This window comes from Panthera uncia, unplaced genomic scaffold (genome assembly GCF_023721935.1).
Source record: "Panthera uncia isolate 11264 unplaced genomic scaffold, Puncia_PCG_1.0 HiC_scaffold_647, whole genome shotgun sequence".
Taxonomy (NCBI): domain Eukaryota; kingdom Metazoa; phylum Chordata; class Mammalia; order Carnivora; family Felidae; genus Panthera; species Panthera uncia.
Window position 1 is genome coordinate 18,714 of NW_026059811.1, and position 13,832 is coordinate 32,545.

General features: G+C 55.0%; 4 protein-coding genes across 8 annotated transcripts; 2 read left to right on the forward strand and 2 right to left on the reverse strand.

Annotated features, from left to right (window-relative positions):
* Positions 1 to 171: 171 nt before the first annotated feature.
* Positions 172 to 2,713, reverse strand: LOC125918287 (IGF-like family receptor 1). Of its 3 annotated transcripts, none has more exons than XM_049624302.1 (5): positions 2,636 to 2,713; positions 1,968 to 2,190; positions 1,314 to 1,498; positions 630 to 1,008; positions 172 to 546 (listed from the first exon to the last, which is right to left on the reverse strand). In XM_049624302.1, exons 2-5 carry the CDS (start codon positions 2,152 to 2,154, stop codon positions 221 to 223), a joined length of 1,077 nt encoding a protein of 358 aa, XP_049480259.1. In that variant the 5' UTR covers positions 2,155 to 2,190; positions 2,636 to 2,713; the 3' UTR covers positions 172 to 220. The 3 variants fall into 3 exon arrangements, with proteins under 3 accessions (XP_049480259.1, XP_049480257.1, XP_049480258.1); XM_049624300.1 differs by lacking the exon at positions 2,636 to 2,713 and adding an exon at positions 2,324 to 2,412; XM_049624301.1 differs by lacking the exon at positions 2,636 to 2,713 and having other exon boundaries at positions 1,968 to 2,299.
* Positions 2,714 to 3,118: 405 nt separating this feature from the next.
* LOC125918289 (splicing factor U2AF 26 kDa subunit) lies at positions 3,119 to 5,259 on the reverse strand. Of its 2 annotated transcripts, XR_007456415.1 has the most exons (9): positions 5,058 to 5,259; positions 4,824 to 4,911; positions 4,386 to 4,452; positions 4,254 to 4,303; positions 4,080 to 4,178; positions 3,781 to 3,914; positions 3,580 to 3,675; positions 3,331 to 3,479; positions 3,119 to 3,213 (listed from the first exon to the last, which is right to left on the reverse strand). XR_007456415.1 is itself a non-coding variant. In XM_049624303.1 (8 exons), the coding sequence occupies exons 1-8, from the start codon at positions 5,099 to 5,101 to the stop codon at positions 3,129 to 3,131; spliced, it is 663 nt and encodes a 220-aa protein (XP_049480260.1). In that variant the 5' UTR covers positions 5,102 to 5,254. The 2 variants fall into 2 exon arrangements, 1 of the variants encoding a protein (XP_049480260.1); XM_049624303.1 differs by lacking the exon at positions 3,331 to 3,479 and having other exon boundaries at positions 3,129 to 3,213; positions 5,058 to 5,254.
* Positions 5,260 to 5,307: 48 nt separating this feature from the next.
* LOC125918290 (gamma-secretase subunit PEN-2) lies at positions 5,308 to 6,692 on the forward strand. Its single transcript, XM_049624304.1, has 4 exons — positions 5,308 to 5,409; positions 5,544 to 5,701; positions 6,138 to 6,242; positions 6,402 to 6,692. The coding sequence occupies exons 1-4, from the start codon at positions 5,369 to 5,371 to the stop codon at positions 6,539 to 6,541; spliced, it is 444 nt and encodes a 147-aa protein (XP_049480261.1). The 5' UTR covers positions 5,308 to 5,368; the 3' UTR covers positions 6,542 to 6,692.
* A 1,206-nt stretch (positions 6,693 to 7,898) lies between these two features.
* On the forward strand, positions 7,899 to 13,613 carry LOC125918292 (protein lin-37 homolog). 2 transcript variants are annotated; one of them, XM_049624306.1, is made up of 9 exons: positions 7,899 to 8,246; positions 11,490 to 11,565; positions 11,723 to 11,776; positions 12,093 to 12,122; positions 12,204 to 12,289; positions 12,375 to 12,541; positions 13,091 to 13,231; positions 13,319 to 13,392; positions 13,477 to 13,613. In XM_049624306.1, exons 1-9 carry the CDS (start codon positions 8,213 to 8,215, stop codon positions 13,556 to 13,558), a joined length of 744 nt encoding a protein of 247 aa, XP_049480263.1. In that variant the 5' UTR covers positions 7,899 to 8,212; the 3' UTR covers positions 13,559 to 13,613. The 2 variants fall into 2 exon arrangements, with proteins under 2 accessions (XP_049480263.1, XP_049480264.1); XM_049624307.1 differs by having other exon boundaries at positions 11,726 to 11,776.
* The last annotated feature ends 219 nt before the right edge of the window (positions 13,614 to 13,832 follow it).

A 13,832-nucleotide genomic window follows, 5' to 3' on the forward strand; every position in this document is an offset into this window, starting at 1 on the left:
TCTCCCCAGGGTAGCGGGGCCATTTCTCGGGACCATGGGTGCCCAGAGGCACGAGGCCGGCTCCCACATCTGGTCTAGTTGCGCATGGTGGAATGAGGGGATTCCCGTTGGGTCTTGGCCCAGTAAAGACCGTATTTCAAAAAGGCACCTTAATGAGGCCCAGAGGCAGCAGGCAATTCATGGGAAACTTTATTGAGGAGGAGGCCGAACAAGCCCCAGATCAGCCAAGTTTGGACAGCACCTGCAGCGCATCTGCCCGCCCCAGCTGGGCCAGGTGTGTGCCAAACTGCCCCAGAGAAGCAGAGGGCTCCCTTGCCACCACCATCTCGATCAGGGCCCGCAGTGGCGAGCGACTGGGTCGCAGTGAGTAGGCAAAGGTGGACCAGGCAGCGGGCACTCCGTACCTCGCCGCCAGGTGTCTCGTGGTGCCGCGTGCCATCCCCCCACCTGGCCCAGGTTCAGGATCCAGCAGCACTATCAGCTCCTCCAGCACCTCCAGCTCATCCAGGAGGCGAGACAGGGGCTGTGATGCCAGACTCGGCAGTTCTGGGAGACAAATGGAGGGGTGAGGAAGAGGAAGGGCAATCTTCTAGTCCACCTTTTCCCTCCCTGGCACGTCCCCGACTAACCTCTGCCCAGGAGTGGAACCAGAGAGACCTTATCCCCTGCGTCTGATGCCTCCAGGGAGCCTGGAGAGGACGAGGGCAAGGAGAAGACCGTATGGATACTGGTGTCGCCACAAACCAAGCCGGGGTAGGGATGGAGGACTTTTGCCCGGCGGTGACACCGCTGGGCAAGCAGAAGGATCACTGCTGAGGTCACCAGCAGAACCAGCACCATGAGAACCAGCACCACTGGCAGGGCAAAATTCGGCAAGGCCTGCTGAGTGACGTTGCGCTCAGGTATCCAGGAGACACTGGAAATCGCTGATGGGCTGGGCTCCTGGGAGCTATACACTCTGGGTTTCCCAGACTTGAGAGGACAGGGCTCCTTGGGAGGGACCGGCTTCTGCAAATAGGTTGGAGTAAAGCTGGAGGCGTGCCCCACCCACTTCTGCCCCCCTCAGCCTGAACCTCCCATCCTTATATCCCTCAGTGGGACCAAATCCCTACCTGAGCCAGCGACCCACCCCCTAACCCAGGTAGGTCTCCTGATACTACTATTCCCCCAACCCTATTATTCTCTTCAGTGGGACTACACTCCCTCCCTTAGTCCAGACCCCGCCCACCTAACCCCAAAACCACTCCCCCCAGCCCCTGTCCCGCATCCGACAGGCTGCACCCCTTCCCAGGCCCTCCGGGGCCTACCCGCACCTCTCTGCAGCGACGCTGGGTTCCGCTCCTGCTCCCTGCGGGAGCGGGGGCCGTGGCTCCGGCGCCACAAGGGCTACATAGCTCCGCATTGTCGGGGTTGCACTGCCCAAAGGGACACTCTTTGAAGGGGTATGTCACGTGATCGGCAAAATCATTGAATCCGCAGTTTTCCGAAAACTCGTAGTCTGGTGGGAAACAAAGTCTCACGTGTGGCTGCCCAGCCCCTCCTCTTCTGCACTAACGACTCCCTTTCCCCTTTGTCCTATCCCGACCTTGTACTCCACTCACCCACCCTATCAGTGGACGTGCCACCCTCCCCGCACTGGCCAAGCAGGCTCAAGACCCTCTCTACACAGGCCCCGCCCCGCTTCGGCACCAAGTCCCACCCACTCCCGATTTAGCCACACAGCCCACCCTCTGAACACCGCCGAGATTCGGCCCCTCTCACTGGCAGGACCACTTCGCCTTGGCACTAACGTAACCCATACCATCCCTTCCGTCACAGGCTCAGCGCCCCTGCCGTCTTATCTGCATAGGGCCGGCCGCCCCCACGCAGAAGGAAGCCTCACAGACAATAATCCACAGACCTCGTCCCTTCCCCATCTCCTTATCACCTCCTGGCTCCGCCCTCATACCCCGGCCCCTGCTCCTCACCCGGGCAGGGGGGCGGCCCAAAGCGCTGCAGGCAGCTGCTGCAGCACCGGTTATCAGGGTTCCAGTACTCTAGGCGCCCGCAGTGCTGGGAGGCCTCCTGAGGCGCAGCCTGAGCCAGAAGTAGTGCCGCAGTCAGGAGGCGGCGTAGGGGCCCCATCCGGGCGGGGTCTGTAGCCTGGGGGGCCATGACCACAGAACTTCCGGCCACAGCGCCTCTGTCACACTTTCCAGGAAACCAGGGCAGAAGAAGGAAGCAGTGATGTGGGGGCTTGGGATACCCAAACCGTTTTGGAAGACGGGGAACCTACCCCCCACCCCCCCCCCCCCCCCCCCCAGCCCCTAGTCCAGCTCCTGACCCGTTATTAGAAGGACCACCAAGGCCTCTAGATTGCTAGAATGAGGACTCAGGAACCACAGAGTGGATTCATATCCCACCGCTGCCATCTTCCTTACCTCTTTTCTCATCCCTAAAACAGGAGAACAGTACCTGTCTCAAAGGTTTATTTCGAAGACTTAAAACCATTACTAGAAGTAAACTGCTTAGAACAGCACCTAGCATACAGTAAGCTTAACTATTAGGTATCGCGAACTCCCACCTCAGGGGAGCTGGCATGGAGCACCCGGACCTCACCCTCTGGAGACTCCCACTCAACTCCCAGGGGCCTTACCTTAGCTCCCAACCCCAATCTCCTCCGGGCTGGGAATCCTCCAACCTGCCACAATCAGGCACCTCCCCCTTGAGAAGCCTTCGAGAAATGTCCTGAAGTTCCCAGCACAAAAGCGTCCCCACTGCTACCGGTCCCACTGAGGGGTTTCTAGAGCCTTGGGCCCGGAGCCTGCTGCTTTCCCACCTGTTGCTGGAAGTTCTTCAGCTGAAGTTGTGGCCAGAGCCCAGCCCGCTTCCCCTTTTCGTCAGGAGATGCGGGGGTGGAAGGAAACTCCAGCCCACAGCTAGGCTCAAGCTAACAGGTTCTAAACCCTCAATACAGAACTTTATTAGGGGAAGGGTGGTAAAGGAAGGTCCCTGTGTTTAACAGATTAACATCACGGAGCCCCGGAGCCTGGGGAAGACGGCGCTGGGGAGGTAAGGAAGCTTTCAGGAGGTGTTCTGGCCAGGAACATTTATGCCTGTCAGGGGTGGAGGTCAAGGGAGCCAGGGTCTCAGAAGCGGCCATGCCGGTGGTCTGGGGAACGTCTTCGGTTTCTTTCTCGGGGGCGGTGACCAGTATGGGACCTTGGGGGTGACCTGGGAACAGGAGAGGAGAGATGAGGGTTAGAGCTGTGAAAAATGTTGCACACTTCCCCAGGCCTGCCTCTCAGTTCTGGGGTAGGGCAGGGCAGGTGATGAAATAACCAGAGTTACTGAGTGGTATCAGGACAGGTGCTCAGGAACTGATCTCTGGATTGGAGATCCAGACTGGTCTTGGGTTTGGGGGTTTGGAGTTCCAGCTGGTTTTGGGGTTGAGATTTAGGCGCTGGTCCTGGGATGATGCTCAGAACTAGTCTTAGGATCTAAAAGAGACACGCTGTTATGGGGACATAGGATAAGGTCCATCCCAGGGTACAAAGGCCTTAGGGTATGAGACATCCTGACAAGCTGATCCTGAGGTACCTGCGCCTGGGTCCTCGCCCATACAGCTGACGTCGAAGATTCCGGGAGATGGGCCGAAGGTGCATGAAGTTGCAGAAGCCACCCCGGGTACATTCCCTGGGTAGGGGATAGATGGATGGAGGACGCTGCCGTCGAGGACAGCTTCCCAACACACAGGAGTCTGGAACTCCTGGTGCCCATCCCACCCCCGTACTACCATACCCCATCTCGTATTGCCGACAGCACGACTCCCGGAAGTCGGTGACAGGAGACAGCTCAGCATGCACTGCCTGCCCATTGAACCAGCGGTTATTGAGTTCAGCCACTGCCCGCTCTGCATCCTCCTCACGCCGAAACTAAGGGAAAAATCGATCAGGGCTGGCAAACTCAGAAGTCTTTAGGGAATCAGTTAGCAGCTCTGGGGCTGGGCTGGATTTGGTGATGGACCTCAAGCTGTGAGGCTTCAGTGGTGACACTGAAATGCCTCCACCTGTAGGCTCTATTGGGGGGAAAGCAGACACCTTGACGTAGACATTGCCCACGAGGTGGTCCCCCAGGTTGTCGCACACATTCATCTCTTCAATCTCCCCGTACTTCTCCTGCAGCTCCGTGAACACCTCCTGCGGAAGATCAGGAGGCATTCAGCTGAGCTCCTGGCCCACAGGAAACTCAACCCATCCCTTGCCAACCCTCACCTCGAAGAAGTTATCATAGTGTTCTTGCACCTCCACGTCGCTCACGTGACCTGGAGGAGGGGGCAGGATGAAATCAGGGGGTGGCCTGCCGGGGTCTGTCTGCCCTGCCCCCAAGACCGGCCCCTCACTCACAGTGTGATCCGTCTGCGGTTTGGGCGGTGTTCTGTGGATTCCGGTACAGGTTGAGCAGCACTATGGTCTGAACAGAATTTAAAGGGGGCGGGGGCCTGAGCTCATGCAAAGGGGTGGGGTATGAAGGTTGGGGCTGAGACCAGGCAACAGAGAAGAAGCCTAAGCACCTTGATTGAGCGCATCAGCGATGCTTGCGCTTAAGGAAACCAGAAGAGAAACCTAGCAGTCAGGAACAGCCCAGCAGTGTAGTTCGTAAGTACGGGGGCGTGGCGAGAGGGACCTGAGGGAAGGGGAGGAACCCGCAGAGGCCCGACAGGAAAAAAGCCGGTGGTAAGGTGGGCCTTTGAAATCCGGAAAAGGCGGGACCTCGTGATGATGGACAACAGAAGGGGAATGGCTGGGAGGCGTTAACCCTCAAGGCTCCGTGCCGGGTCTCACCTGGCTGAAAGTCGGTTTGTTGTGAAGCCGGGAGCACCGGTCCCCGTGCCGGCAGGCCCCGATCTTAAAGTAAAAAGAGCAGTTAACCCTGGAAGAGGTGCAAAGACAGAGGTGAACCGAGGGCCGGGGAGGCCGGACACCCCAGAAACACCGCCCAACGCCTCCCAGCCACCAGGGAACCAAATGTCCCGGCCCCGGTCCCCGCAGGGGGCCACTCCCTGCGCCCGTTCTCACTTGTCCTTCTCAGTCCCGAATATCGAAGCTAAATATTCAGCCATTTTTACTCGAACCCTCCAACTCAGTCGGCTCTTTACGTCATTTCCGTTGCTTTAGAGCATTGGGAAGTGTAGTTTGTCGCTGCCTCGCTCCACCGCACGGGCTCCTAGACCGTCTGCTGCGCTTGCGTGTTGGAGACCTGCGCCCTCCCCGCAAAATCACCGCCTCCCGGAGTTCCCCGAAGGCGCATGCGTGCAGCGTTGCCTCGCTGAAAAAGACTACAAACTCCAGAGATGCTTGCGGTATCTCGCGCAAACGTCCGGAGTTGAATGTGGCAAAGGCTTCCAAGCGGAGGAAATAGGTTCCACTGGTGAGTTGGGGGTCGTTTCGCGTACCCCAATAAACGTGAAGAGCGTTCAACCCTGTCAGCTTGCTGGTGGGGGCCGGAGTACCCTTCTTTCAGCAAACCCACCCTTCAGTTTTATCTCCGTTTTGTCGTAATAGGGGCGTGGTTGTTCGCGATCCCTGCACCTGTCACCTGGGGTCAAGGCTTGGCTCTTGCCCTTACAGACCCTCGGGACGACTCCGCCTCAGCGCAACTATGAACTTGGAGCGGGTGTCCAACGAGGAGAAGCTAAATCTGTGCCGGAAGTACTACCTGGGTAAAGGCCGATTCCTAGAGTCCCAGGAGAAGAGAGGGGACCGGGACAGGACTAGAGCGCCCGACGGAAGAGGACCCGGGGACTTGGATTCTTGGGTCTTAGTTGCGGACTCCTGGGTCTGAGGGAAGGGTCTGAGACCTGAGGAAAGAGGAAGCTGGGGCCTCAACTTCTGGGTCCCAAGAGACGGGGGGGGGGGGGGGCTGGGGGGGTGGATTCTGGGGCCTGAGAAATAGATGATTGAGGAGTCAGATTTTTGGGTCACAGGGAGGAGCCAGAATTCCTAAATCTCTGATAGAGATCTCCATTTGAACTTGGACATGGGAGAGGGCCTTCTGTCCTCTATGTAGAAGTTTGGGGCGGGGGTGAATGTCATTGCTTTTTGTTACAGTTTTGTTGTTGTTGTTGTTTTGTTTTGTTTTGTTTTGTTTTCTCTTAGGTGGGTTTGCTTTCCTGCCTTTTCTCTGGTTGGTCAACATCTTCTGGTTCTTCCGAGAGGCGTTCCTAGTCCCGGCGTACACAGAGCAGAGCCAAATCAAAGGCTGTGAGTCTAGGACACAGATGAAGGGAGGCCATTGGGTGTCCAGAGGGAATGATGGAGGCTTCAGAATTCTGGGGCTCCCAAAGAGAAGAGAGGGCCAGTCTGGGGGAGGCCAGAGGGCAGTTGGAGGCCAACCTTACCCATTCCTGTTCCTTCTTACAGATGTCTGGCGCTCAGCTGTGGGCTTCCTCTTCTGGGTGATTGTACTCGCAACCTGGATCACCATCTTCCAGATCTACCGGCCCCGTTGGGGCGCCCTTGGTGACTATCTCTCCTTCACCATACCCCTAGGTACCCCCTGATAGCTTCCTACACAGGCCTGGGACTTGCTCATTCTCTCATTCTCCCAGGATGGGCTCCTCTACTCTAAGCCCCTCTCAAGCCCCTAAGACTTGTTCCCATCTCCTGTGTTCTTCGCTGACATCCCCCAATAAAGGACTCTGATTCTCTGTATTGACTTCCTGGATCTTTTGGAGGTTGAAGCATAAAATGGTTATTAATGTTCAGAAACGTGTATTGAATGCTCACTTTGTGCCAGGCTTAGTGCTTCACACAGTAGTGCAATCCTTCACTCTATGAACCCTCTGAAATAGGAATTTTCCTGCTCAGGAACCCTATTTTACAGATGCAGAATAAGAAAGAAACAATGCTTCCTTTACTAGGGGCTGCTATCCTGTCCTGGGGGGGGGGGGGGTGAATTTGAAAACTCTACTTTCCCACTTGGCCTCAGTACTCTCATCAGAAATGTGGATACTGGGGCACCTGGGTGGCTCAGTAGGTTAGGTGTCCAACTTCGGCTCAGGTCATGATCTCACTGTTCATGAGTTCGAGCGCTCCATCAGGCTCTGTGCTAACAGCTCAGAGCCTGGAACCTACTTTGGATTTTGTGTCTCCCTCTCTCTCTGCCCTCCCCTGTTCATGCTCTGTCTCTCTCTTTCTCTCAAAAATAAAACATTAAAAAAAAATTTTTTTTTAAGAAATGTGGATATCAATACTACCTCTTAGAATTTATCAGACCCAAAGCATCTGTGGTAAATGAAGTTTCCCATTTTCTGAAGGAGATGTTGTCTGCAGCAATAAACATAGCCAAGAGCTTTATCAGAGAAGGCTTCCTTGACCGTCCTACTTAAAATTTCAATGCGGAACGTTGGTACTCCCTAAGTGCCTTGAGGTTGTATTCTTTCTTTTATTACATTTCTTTTAAACTGTTTTACTTCTTTCTTGTAATCTTACATCCTCTGAAATATAAGCTCTATTACGGCAGGAATTTTTGTCGGTTTTGTTCTGTGCAGTGTCCCCAGTGCCTAGAAGAGTGCCTGGCACGCTAATAAATATTTGCTAAGTAAATGGTTGCTCCCGAGGAGAGATTAACAGGTAGCCGGCACCTGGCGAGGGCTCAGTGAGGTTGAACCCGGCCTAACTCCAGACTTGTCTTCTTCTCGGGGACAAGAAGGACTCCTACGGTTAGATAAATCTTGGTAATAGCTAAATTGGTTTTCCTCAAAGCGCCTAACACTACAAGTTCCAAGAAACCTCACGCAGCCCTGATCCTACGTCTCCCACCGTGCCTCGCGCGGCGCAGGCGTTGTTACCCTGGCTGTGTCTCGGACGTAGAACTACACCTCCCAGGAAGCACCCCGGGATGCCGTTGCTTTGTTTCCGGAAACGGGGCCTCAGAAAGGTGGGACTTACAGCTGGGAGCAGATGGCGGCGGTGTCAATTGGTCAGGGACGAGATCGACGGTGGCACTGCCAAATGGGAACAAGCAATTGCCAAAGGGACCCCGCCCACAGAAGGGAAACAGAGGAGGTGGCGGCTGTAGTGGCGGTCGCCGCCGGACACTGCTCAGCGCGGAGGACTGGTCGCACACAAAGCTTATCTTTGACCTCTTCCCGTCAGTCTTCGGCCTCCATTTATGACCCGGGGCTCTTTGGCCTCCTCTGACCCAGCTAGCCACACCTCAGACCCAAGCCATGTTTCCGGTGAAGGTGAAAGTGGAGAAATCAGGTGAGGACCCCGAGGTAGGGGGCCTGTAGGGGAGCACCGGACCCATCAGGGTATGGGAGTCCCGATAGGTAAGGTTGTCGCGATCAGACGGACCACGCGACTTCTTCCTGCCGCCCACCTGACTATCGCCATGTCAGGCGTTGAACGATTCTTGCCATCTTCATACCCTCCCGGTCTGTGTTGAAGGTAGTGTTGAGATTGAATGGTGGTGGCTCAGACCGTGTGGTACAGTAAGACCCGGGGATCCTGAGACGTGTGACAATGAAAAGGACACTTCTTGCCTCTGCCTCGGTTTCCCCATTTCCAGCAGTGGTCATGAGTCAAGCATTGTGCTCAGCACTTGAAGTACAGAGAAGCATTTAATCCTCCCGGTCCCTGTATCCCAGTAATCCTAGGAAGCAGGAAATGTGGTAGACTGGGAAACCGAAGCTGAGAGAGAGGAAGTCATTTTGGGTTGCGTCCGAGCTGATGGGAACCCAGGACTGGCATGTTAATGAGGGTGGTGGGAGAGGCATGGAATCCAGACCCCGCAAAAAGCAAAATGATTTGTAGGGTGTTAGATGGCATAAGTTCTAATAAAACGAAACAGGAGAAGGTAAGATCAGGAGTGAGGCAAGGTGGGGCACCTGAGTGGCTGAGTCCGTTGAGCCCTGTGACTTCAGCTCAGGTCATGATCTCAGGGTTCATGAGTTCCTGCCCCACGTCCAGCTCTGTACTGACAGCCCAGAGCCTGGATCCTGCTTAGGATTCATTCATTCTCTTTCTCTTTCTCTCTGTCTCTTTCTCTTTCTCGAAAATAAATAATTAAAAAAAAAAAAAAAAAGAAGGAGTGAGAACAGATGAGGGAACAGCAAATCAGATGTAGGAAATAGCTCTGAAAAGGTCCTGAGGTGGAAGACTCATCTGCCACGTTCAAGGCCCAGCAGAGAGGCCAGTGTGTCTGAAGCAGAGAGAGTCAGGTGGAGAGTGTGAGATGATGGCAAACAGGGAGAGGGAGGAGGACAGTTCTTGTGGATCCAAGTTAGGACTTTGGCTTTTGTTCTGAGGGAAATGGGAAGCCAAAGGAGGGTTTTGAACTGAGGAGTGAGTTAATAAAGATCTCCCCCAAATTCCAAAAAAAAAAAAAAAAAAAAAAATCATGAGTGGAAGAGTATAATATAACGGCCTGACTACAGATGATGGTGGGGGCGGGGGGCAGGCAGGGTCACTGGAGGCCTGTGAACACCAGGCCAAAGAGTTCAGACTCAGTCCTGGGGAACTACGGAGTGGTGGACTATTCTATGCAGGGGAGGATCAGGGTGGGTTTGGTTTTCCAAAGAGTCTCCTGGCCACGTTGTGCAGGGTAGGTCAGAGGAGGAGATTGAGGCTGGGAGCCTGGGGGAAGGGAGAGAACCAGGATAGGGAGAGAGCAGAGAGATACTCAGGAGGCCAAGTGGACAGGCCATGGGGTTGGTGAGCTGGGGTGGAGGAAGATGAGACGTGTCTATTATGAGGCCCAGTGAAGGACTGGGGGAGTGGGGCTACCCCAGAGATGGGGGCCCAGGAAAAGTGGTAAAGTTTAGAGAGACACTAGGCCAGTGTGGACCCAGTAGATGGTAGGGGCCTAGGGGATGTCCAGGGGGAGGTATCCAGGAGACCATGGGATCCCAAGGTCTGAGGTTCAGGAGAGAAGCAGGGCCTAGGGAAAGAGATGTGGGTATGTATGATTTATACCTGGGCTCTTGTCCAGGGCTCTCTGTTAGAATCTCAGCTGCCTGCAGCCCTTCACCCCCACCCTGCCTCTCCTCCGTGCTGTTGGGAATCCCTGCCTCTTTCATCCCAGGGCTGGCAAAGCATGTCCCCAAGCGTCCTTCCAGGCTTTGAGCCCTGGACTAGAGTGATGCTAGGTACTGGTTGGAACGAGAGCAAACACCCCACAAAGGCGAGAGGAGAATATTTATAACATCATCACCTCTTTAAGTTCTATGATGAGGGGAGGCAAACACAGAGGCCAACAGAGCCAGGAATGCAGGAAGGTAGGCCCATATCTCATTTCGAGCGGGGCAGGGGGGGAGCCAAAAATGGATATTTTAGGTGCAGTCTCTCAATTATTACATGTTGTCCATTTAGATTCAGTTCAGATTTAAAATAACACCACTGCCTCAGCCCAACAGACCACATCTGGGAGCTAGATTCTGCACCCAGTTTGAGTCTCTGCCTTATAACTTCATCTGTGGAGTGCCTGAGTGCAAATCCTCAGTCCTGCAATTTCCTAGCCTAACTTGTCTGTGCCTCAGTTTCGTCATCCATAAGATGGGGACAATCCTATCTACCTGCCAGAGTTATTGTGAGAATTTAAAGGGTTAATACGTGTAATGTGCTTGGGATAATTCTTGGCACATAATAAGTACTCTGTACATCTTCTTGTAATTGCATCTTGCTAAGAGGTTCATATATAACATAGGTTTGTTTAAAAAAAAATTTAACATTTTATTTATTTTTGAGAGAGAGACAGGGCACAAGTGGGGGAGGGGCAGAGAAAGAGAGGGAGACACAGGATCTGAAGCAGTCTCCAGGCTCTGAGCTGTGAGCACTGAGCCCGACACGGGGGCACTGAGCCCGACACGGGGCTTGAACTCAGGAACAGGGAGATCATGAGCTGAGCCCAAGTTGGACACTTAACCAACTGAGCCACCCAGGTGCCCCAACATAGGTTTATTTAAACCTCAAACGGGGGGCGCCTGGGTGGCTCAGTCGGTTAAGCGGCCGACTTCGGCTCAGGTCATGATCTCGCGGTCCGTGAGTTCGAGCCCTGCGTCGGGCTCTGTGCTCACAGCCCAGAGCCTGGAGCCTGTTTCAGATTCTGTGTCTCCCTCTCTCTGACCCTCCCCCGTTCATGCTCTGTCTCTCTGTCTCAAAAATAAATAAACGTTAAAAAAAAAAAAAAAATTAAAAAAATAAATAAATAAATAAATAAACCTCAAACGGTCCTTGCAGATAGGTATCATTGGGAGACCTATTTTCAAGTTGAGGAAACAGGCTCAGTGAGGTAAGGTGACTTGCGTTTGGTCACACATGAGCATGTGGGACAACCCTGGAACCCGGAGCTCTTGCTCCTCACGTCAGTTGTCTTTGCCCTCTGCACCGCCCAATGTGCCTGGGCCCGGCCGCAGGCTTGGATGTGGATGCCCTGCTTCAGCCTAGTCGGCTGCCCACCTGCGATGGGCCTTAGAACCGACTCCTGGTTGGTATCTTCTTCCCCAGAGTTGGAGATGGCCAAGGCCCGGAACCAACTTGATGCTGTCCTGCAGTGTCTGCTGGAGAAGAGTCACATGGACAGGTTGGGACCTAGCCCAGCAGGAGTTATGGGTCATCCTGGGTGGATCTGGGTAGGACCCCAGAGGCTGGCTTAGGGAGGAAGGGGCCCAATGGAAAAGCTACTTGGTGCCTTCCCACTTGCCCCTGGGAACCCTGAGCCCACAGTTCTCTTCCACTAGCAGGGAGCGCCTGGAGGAGGAAGCTGGGAAAACCCCCTCGGACACCCACAGCAAGTAAGTTTTGTTAATGGGATCTGTATCTGAGGTCTTGTGCTGGATAACTCCCTTCTTCATGCAGGCTCTGACCGCTCTGCCCCACACTTCCTCCACCGCAGTCCTGACCACCCTGCATGTACAGAGACCCTGTGGCAGCAGAAGCTTAGGTTTCCTTATGGTTGGCACTTCCAGCCCTGGAGGCGTGGGTGGGATGCAGGGCCTAAGAGTTCGGTGGGGTCCCTGTGAACGTCTCAGTCTCCCCAGGGTACCTTTTGGGGTTTTAAGCAGGCATTTGTTTTAGAGTCACCTGCTGACATCTTGTGTCTCCCCACAGGGATTGTTCCATTGCATCTACCGGCAAACGGTAAGGTGGCAGGGGCCCCAGCCAACTGACAAGAAGTCTCCAGCCCCTGCCCTGGTCCTGATGTTCTCCTGCCCCACACAGACCATCCGCCCGCTTCCCCCACCAGCGGAGGAAGAAGAGGAGGGAGATGGATGACGGGCTGGCTGAGGGAGGGCCACAGCGATCCAGTGAGTAGGCGGTGACTCTAGAGGGCTGGCCATGATGGGGAGCTATGGGAGGATGTTCACACACCTTCCCCTCCCGTCACCCTAGACACATATGTGATCAAGCTGTTTGACCGGAGTGTGGACTTGGCTCAGTTCAGTGAGAACACACCATTGTACCCAATCTGCCGTGCCTGGATGCGCAACAGCCCCTCAGTGCGCGAGCGAGAACGCTCCCCCAGCTCGCCACTGCCCCCACTGCCCGACGATGAGGAGGTTGGATGTGTGGTGGGCCCCCTCCCGGCAGCCAGGGGGGCAGTGGGTAGATAGATAACCACAGGGTGTCCTCCCAAAGCTAGTGGGATAGACAGGCACAGGTCTCTGTCCCTCAGTGATTTCTGGTCTGATGAGGCACACAGATATGAACATTTTGGCTGAGAGTATGGATGGAACTCCCTAAACCAGACGGACACAGCTACCTGGCCTAGGAGGGAGAGGGAACAGGGCTCCCTTGGGCAGATAGATGTGACCAAAAGCTGGGGGGCTCAACAGGGGTCCTTAGTGCAAAAAGGTGTAGCCACCTGGCCTAGGGGAGAAGATGGGGGTCGTTGGGCTGAGCAGGAGTAACTGGGGGTCCCTGGGCTGGGCAGAGGTGGAGGGGGGTCCCTGGACTGGACAGGAGACACTCCTTTGGCATGGCTCTTAAGACAAGCCCCTGTGAGACCCCCATGTCTATTGTCACTGGATGAGGCAGGAGGGGTGAAGTATATAGTGCTGGCCTTCTTTAACTCTCTTGGGCCCGGGGTGGGGCCCTTGTGTCCCCAGAGTTCAGAGGTCACCAGCAGCAAGAGTCGCGATGTGTACAAGCTGCCTCCACCCACAGCCGCTGGGCCATCTGGTGATGCTTGCAGGTCCCGAATTCCATCCCCGCTGCAGCCTGAGACCCAGGGTACCCCCGATGATGAGGTGGGTATGCAAACTGACCCAGGGCTCTGGGGCATATGTTACGAGGCTCGGGCATGGCCACCCAGCCTGGCTTCTCTGTCCACTCAGCCCTCCGAGCCTGAGCCCTCACCATCCACACTCATCTACCGCAACATGCAGCGCTGGAAACGCATCCGCCAGAGGTGAGCATCCCCATCCTGTTGGCACCCCTATGGCCTCTGCCCCAAGTGCTGAGTCCTCCCTCTGCTTCTCCACCCCCACCACAGGTGGAAGGAGGCATCTCATCGGAACCAGCTTCGGTACTCAGAAAGCATGAAGATCCTACGGGAGATGTATGAGCGCCAGTGATGTTCCCCTGCTCCCCACATCCCCCCAATAAACATTCCCCTCCTTCACACCTTCACACTGGCCTCTGCTTGCTCCAGCCTATTCTTCCCAGCCCAGACATAAAGCAGTTGGTACCAGCTCTATCACATTTATTCGGGGAGTGGGCCTAGGTAGTATGAGGGGATAGGGGTGGCAGGGAATTCAAGGAGGGAGAAGGATTGTGGGGAACCGAAGAAAAAGTGGCTGCTTGGTTGGGTCTTGGAGAATAAGGGGAGGTGTGTGGAAGGTGGATTGC

Bases quoted from the DNA above. Each gene is read 5' to 3' on its own strand.
- LOC125918287 (XM_049624302.1), bottom strand. From the start codon at position 2,154: ATGGCCCCCCAGGCTACAGACCCCGCCCGGATGGGGCCCCTACGCCGC. The intron at 1,009-1,313 runs GTGCGGGTAGGC...ACCTATTTGCAG, and splicing joins CCCAGCGTCGCTGCAGAGAG to AAGCCGGTCCCTCCCAAGGA. The intron at 547-629 runs GTTAGTCGGGGA...TTTGTCTCCCAG, and splicing joins GGTTCCACTCCTGGGCAGAG to AACTGCCGAGTCTGGCATCA.
- LOC125918292 (XM_049624306.1), top strand. From the start codon at position 8,213: ATGTTTCCGGTGAAGGTGAAAGTGGAGAAATCAG. The intron at 12,290-12,374 runs GTGAGTAGGCGG...CCGTCACCCTAG, and splicing joins GGGAGGGCCACAGCGATCCA to ACACATATGTGATCAAGCTG. The intron at 12,542-13,090 runs GTTGGATGTGTG...TTGTGTCCCCAG, and splicing joins CACTGCCCGACGATGAGGAG to AGTTCAGAGGTCACCAGCAG.
- LOC125918289 (XM_049624303.1), bottom strand. From the start codon at position 5,101: ATGGCTGAATATTTAGCTTCGATATTCGGGACTGAGAAGGACAA. The intron at 4,912-5,057 runs GTGAGAACGGGC...CACCTCTTCCAG, and splicing joins TTCGGGACTGAGAAGGACAA to GGTTAACTGCTCTTTTTACT. The intron at 3,915-4,079 runs GTGTCTGCTTTC...TTTTTCCCTTAG, and splicing joins TGGGCAATGTCTACGTCAAG to TTTCGGCGTGAGGAGGATGC.
- LOC125918290 (XM_049624304.1), top strand. From the start codon at position 5,369: ATGTGGCAAAGGCTTCCAAGCGGAGGAAATAGGTTCCACTG. The intron at 5,702-6,137 runs GTAAAGGCCGAT...GTTTTCTCTTAG, and splicing joins GTGCCGGAAGTACTACCTGG to GTGGGTTTGCTTTCCTGCCT. The intron at 6,243-6,401 runs GTGAGTCTAGGA...TCCTTCTTACAG, and splicing joins GCAGAGCCAAATCAAAGGCT to ATGTCTGGCGCTCAGCTGTG.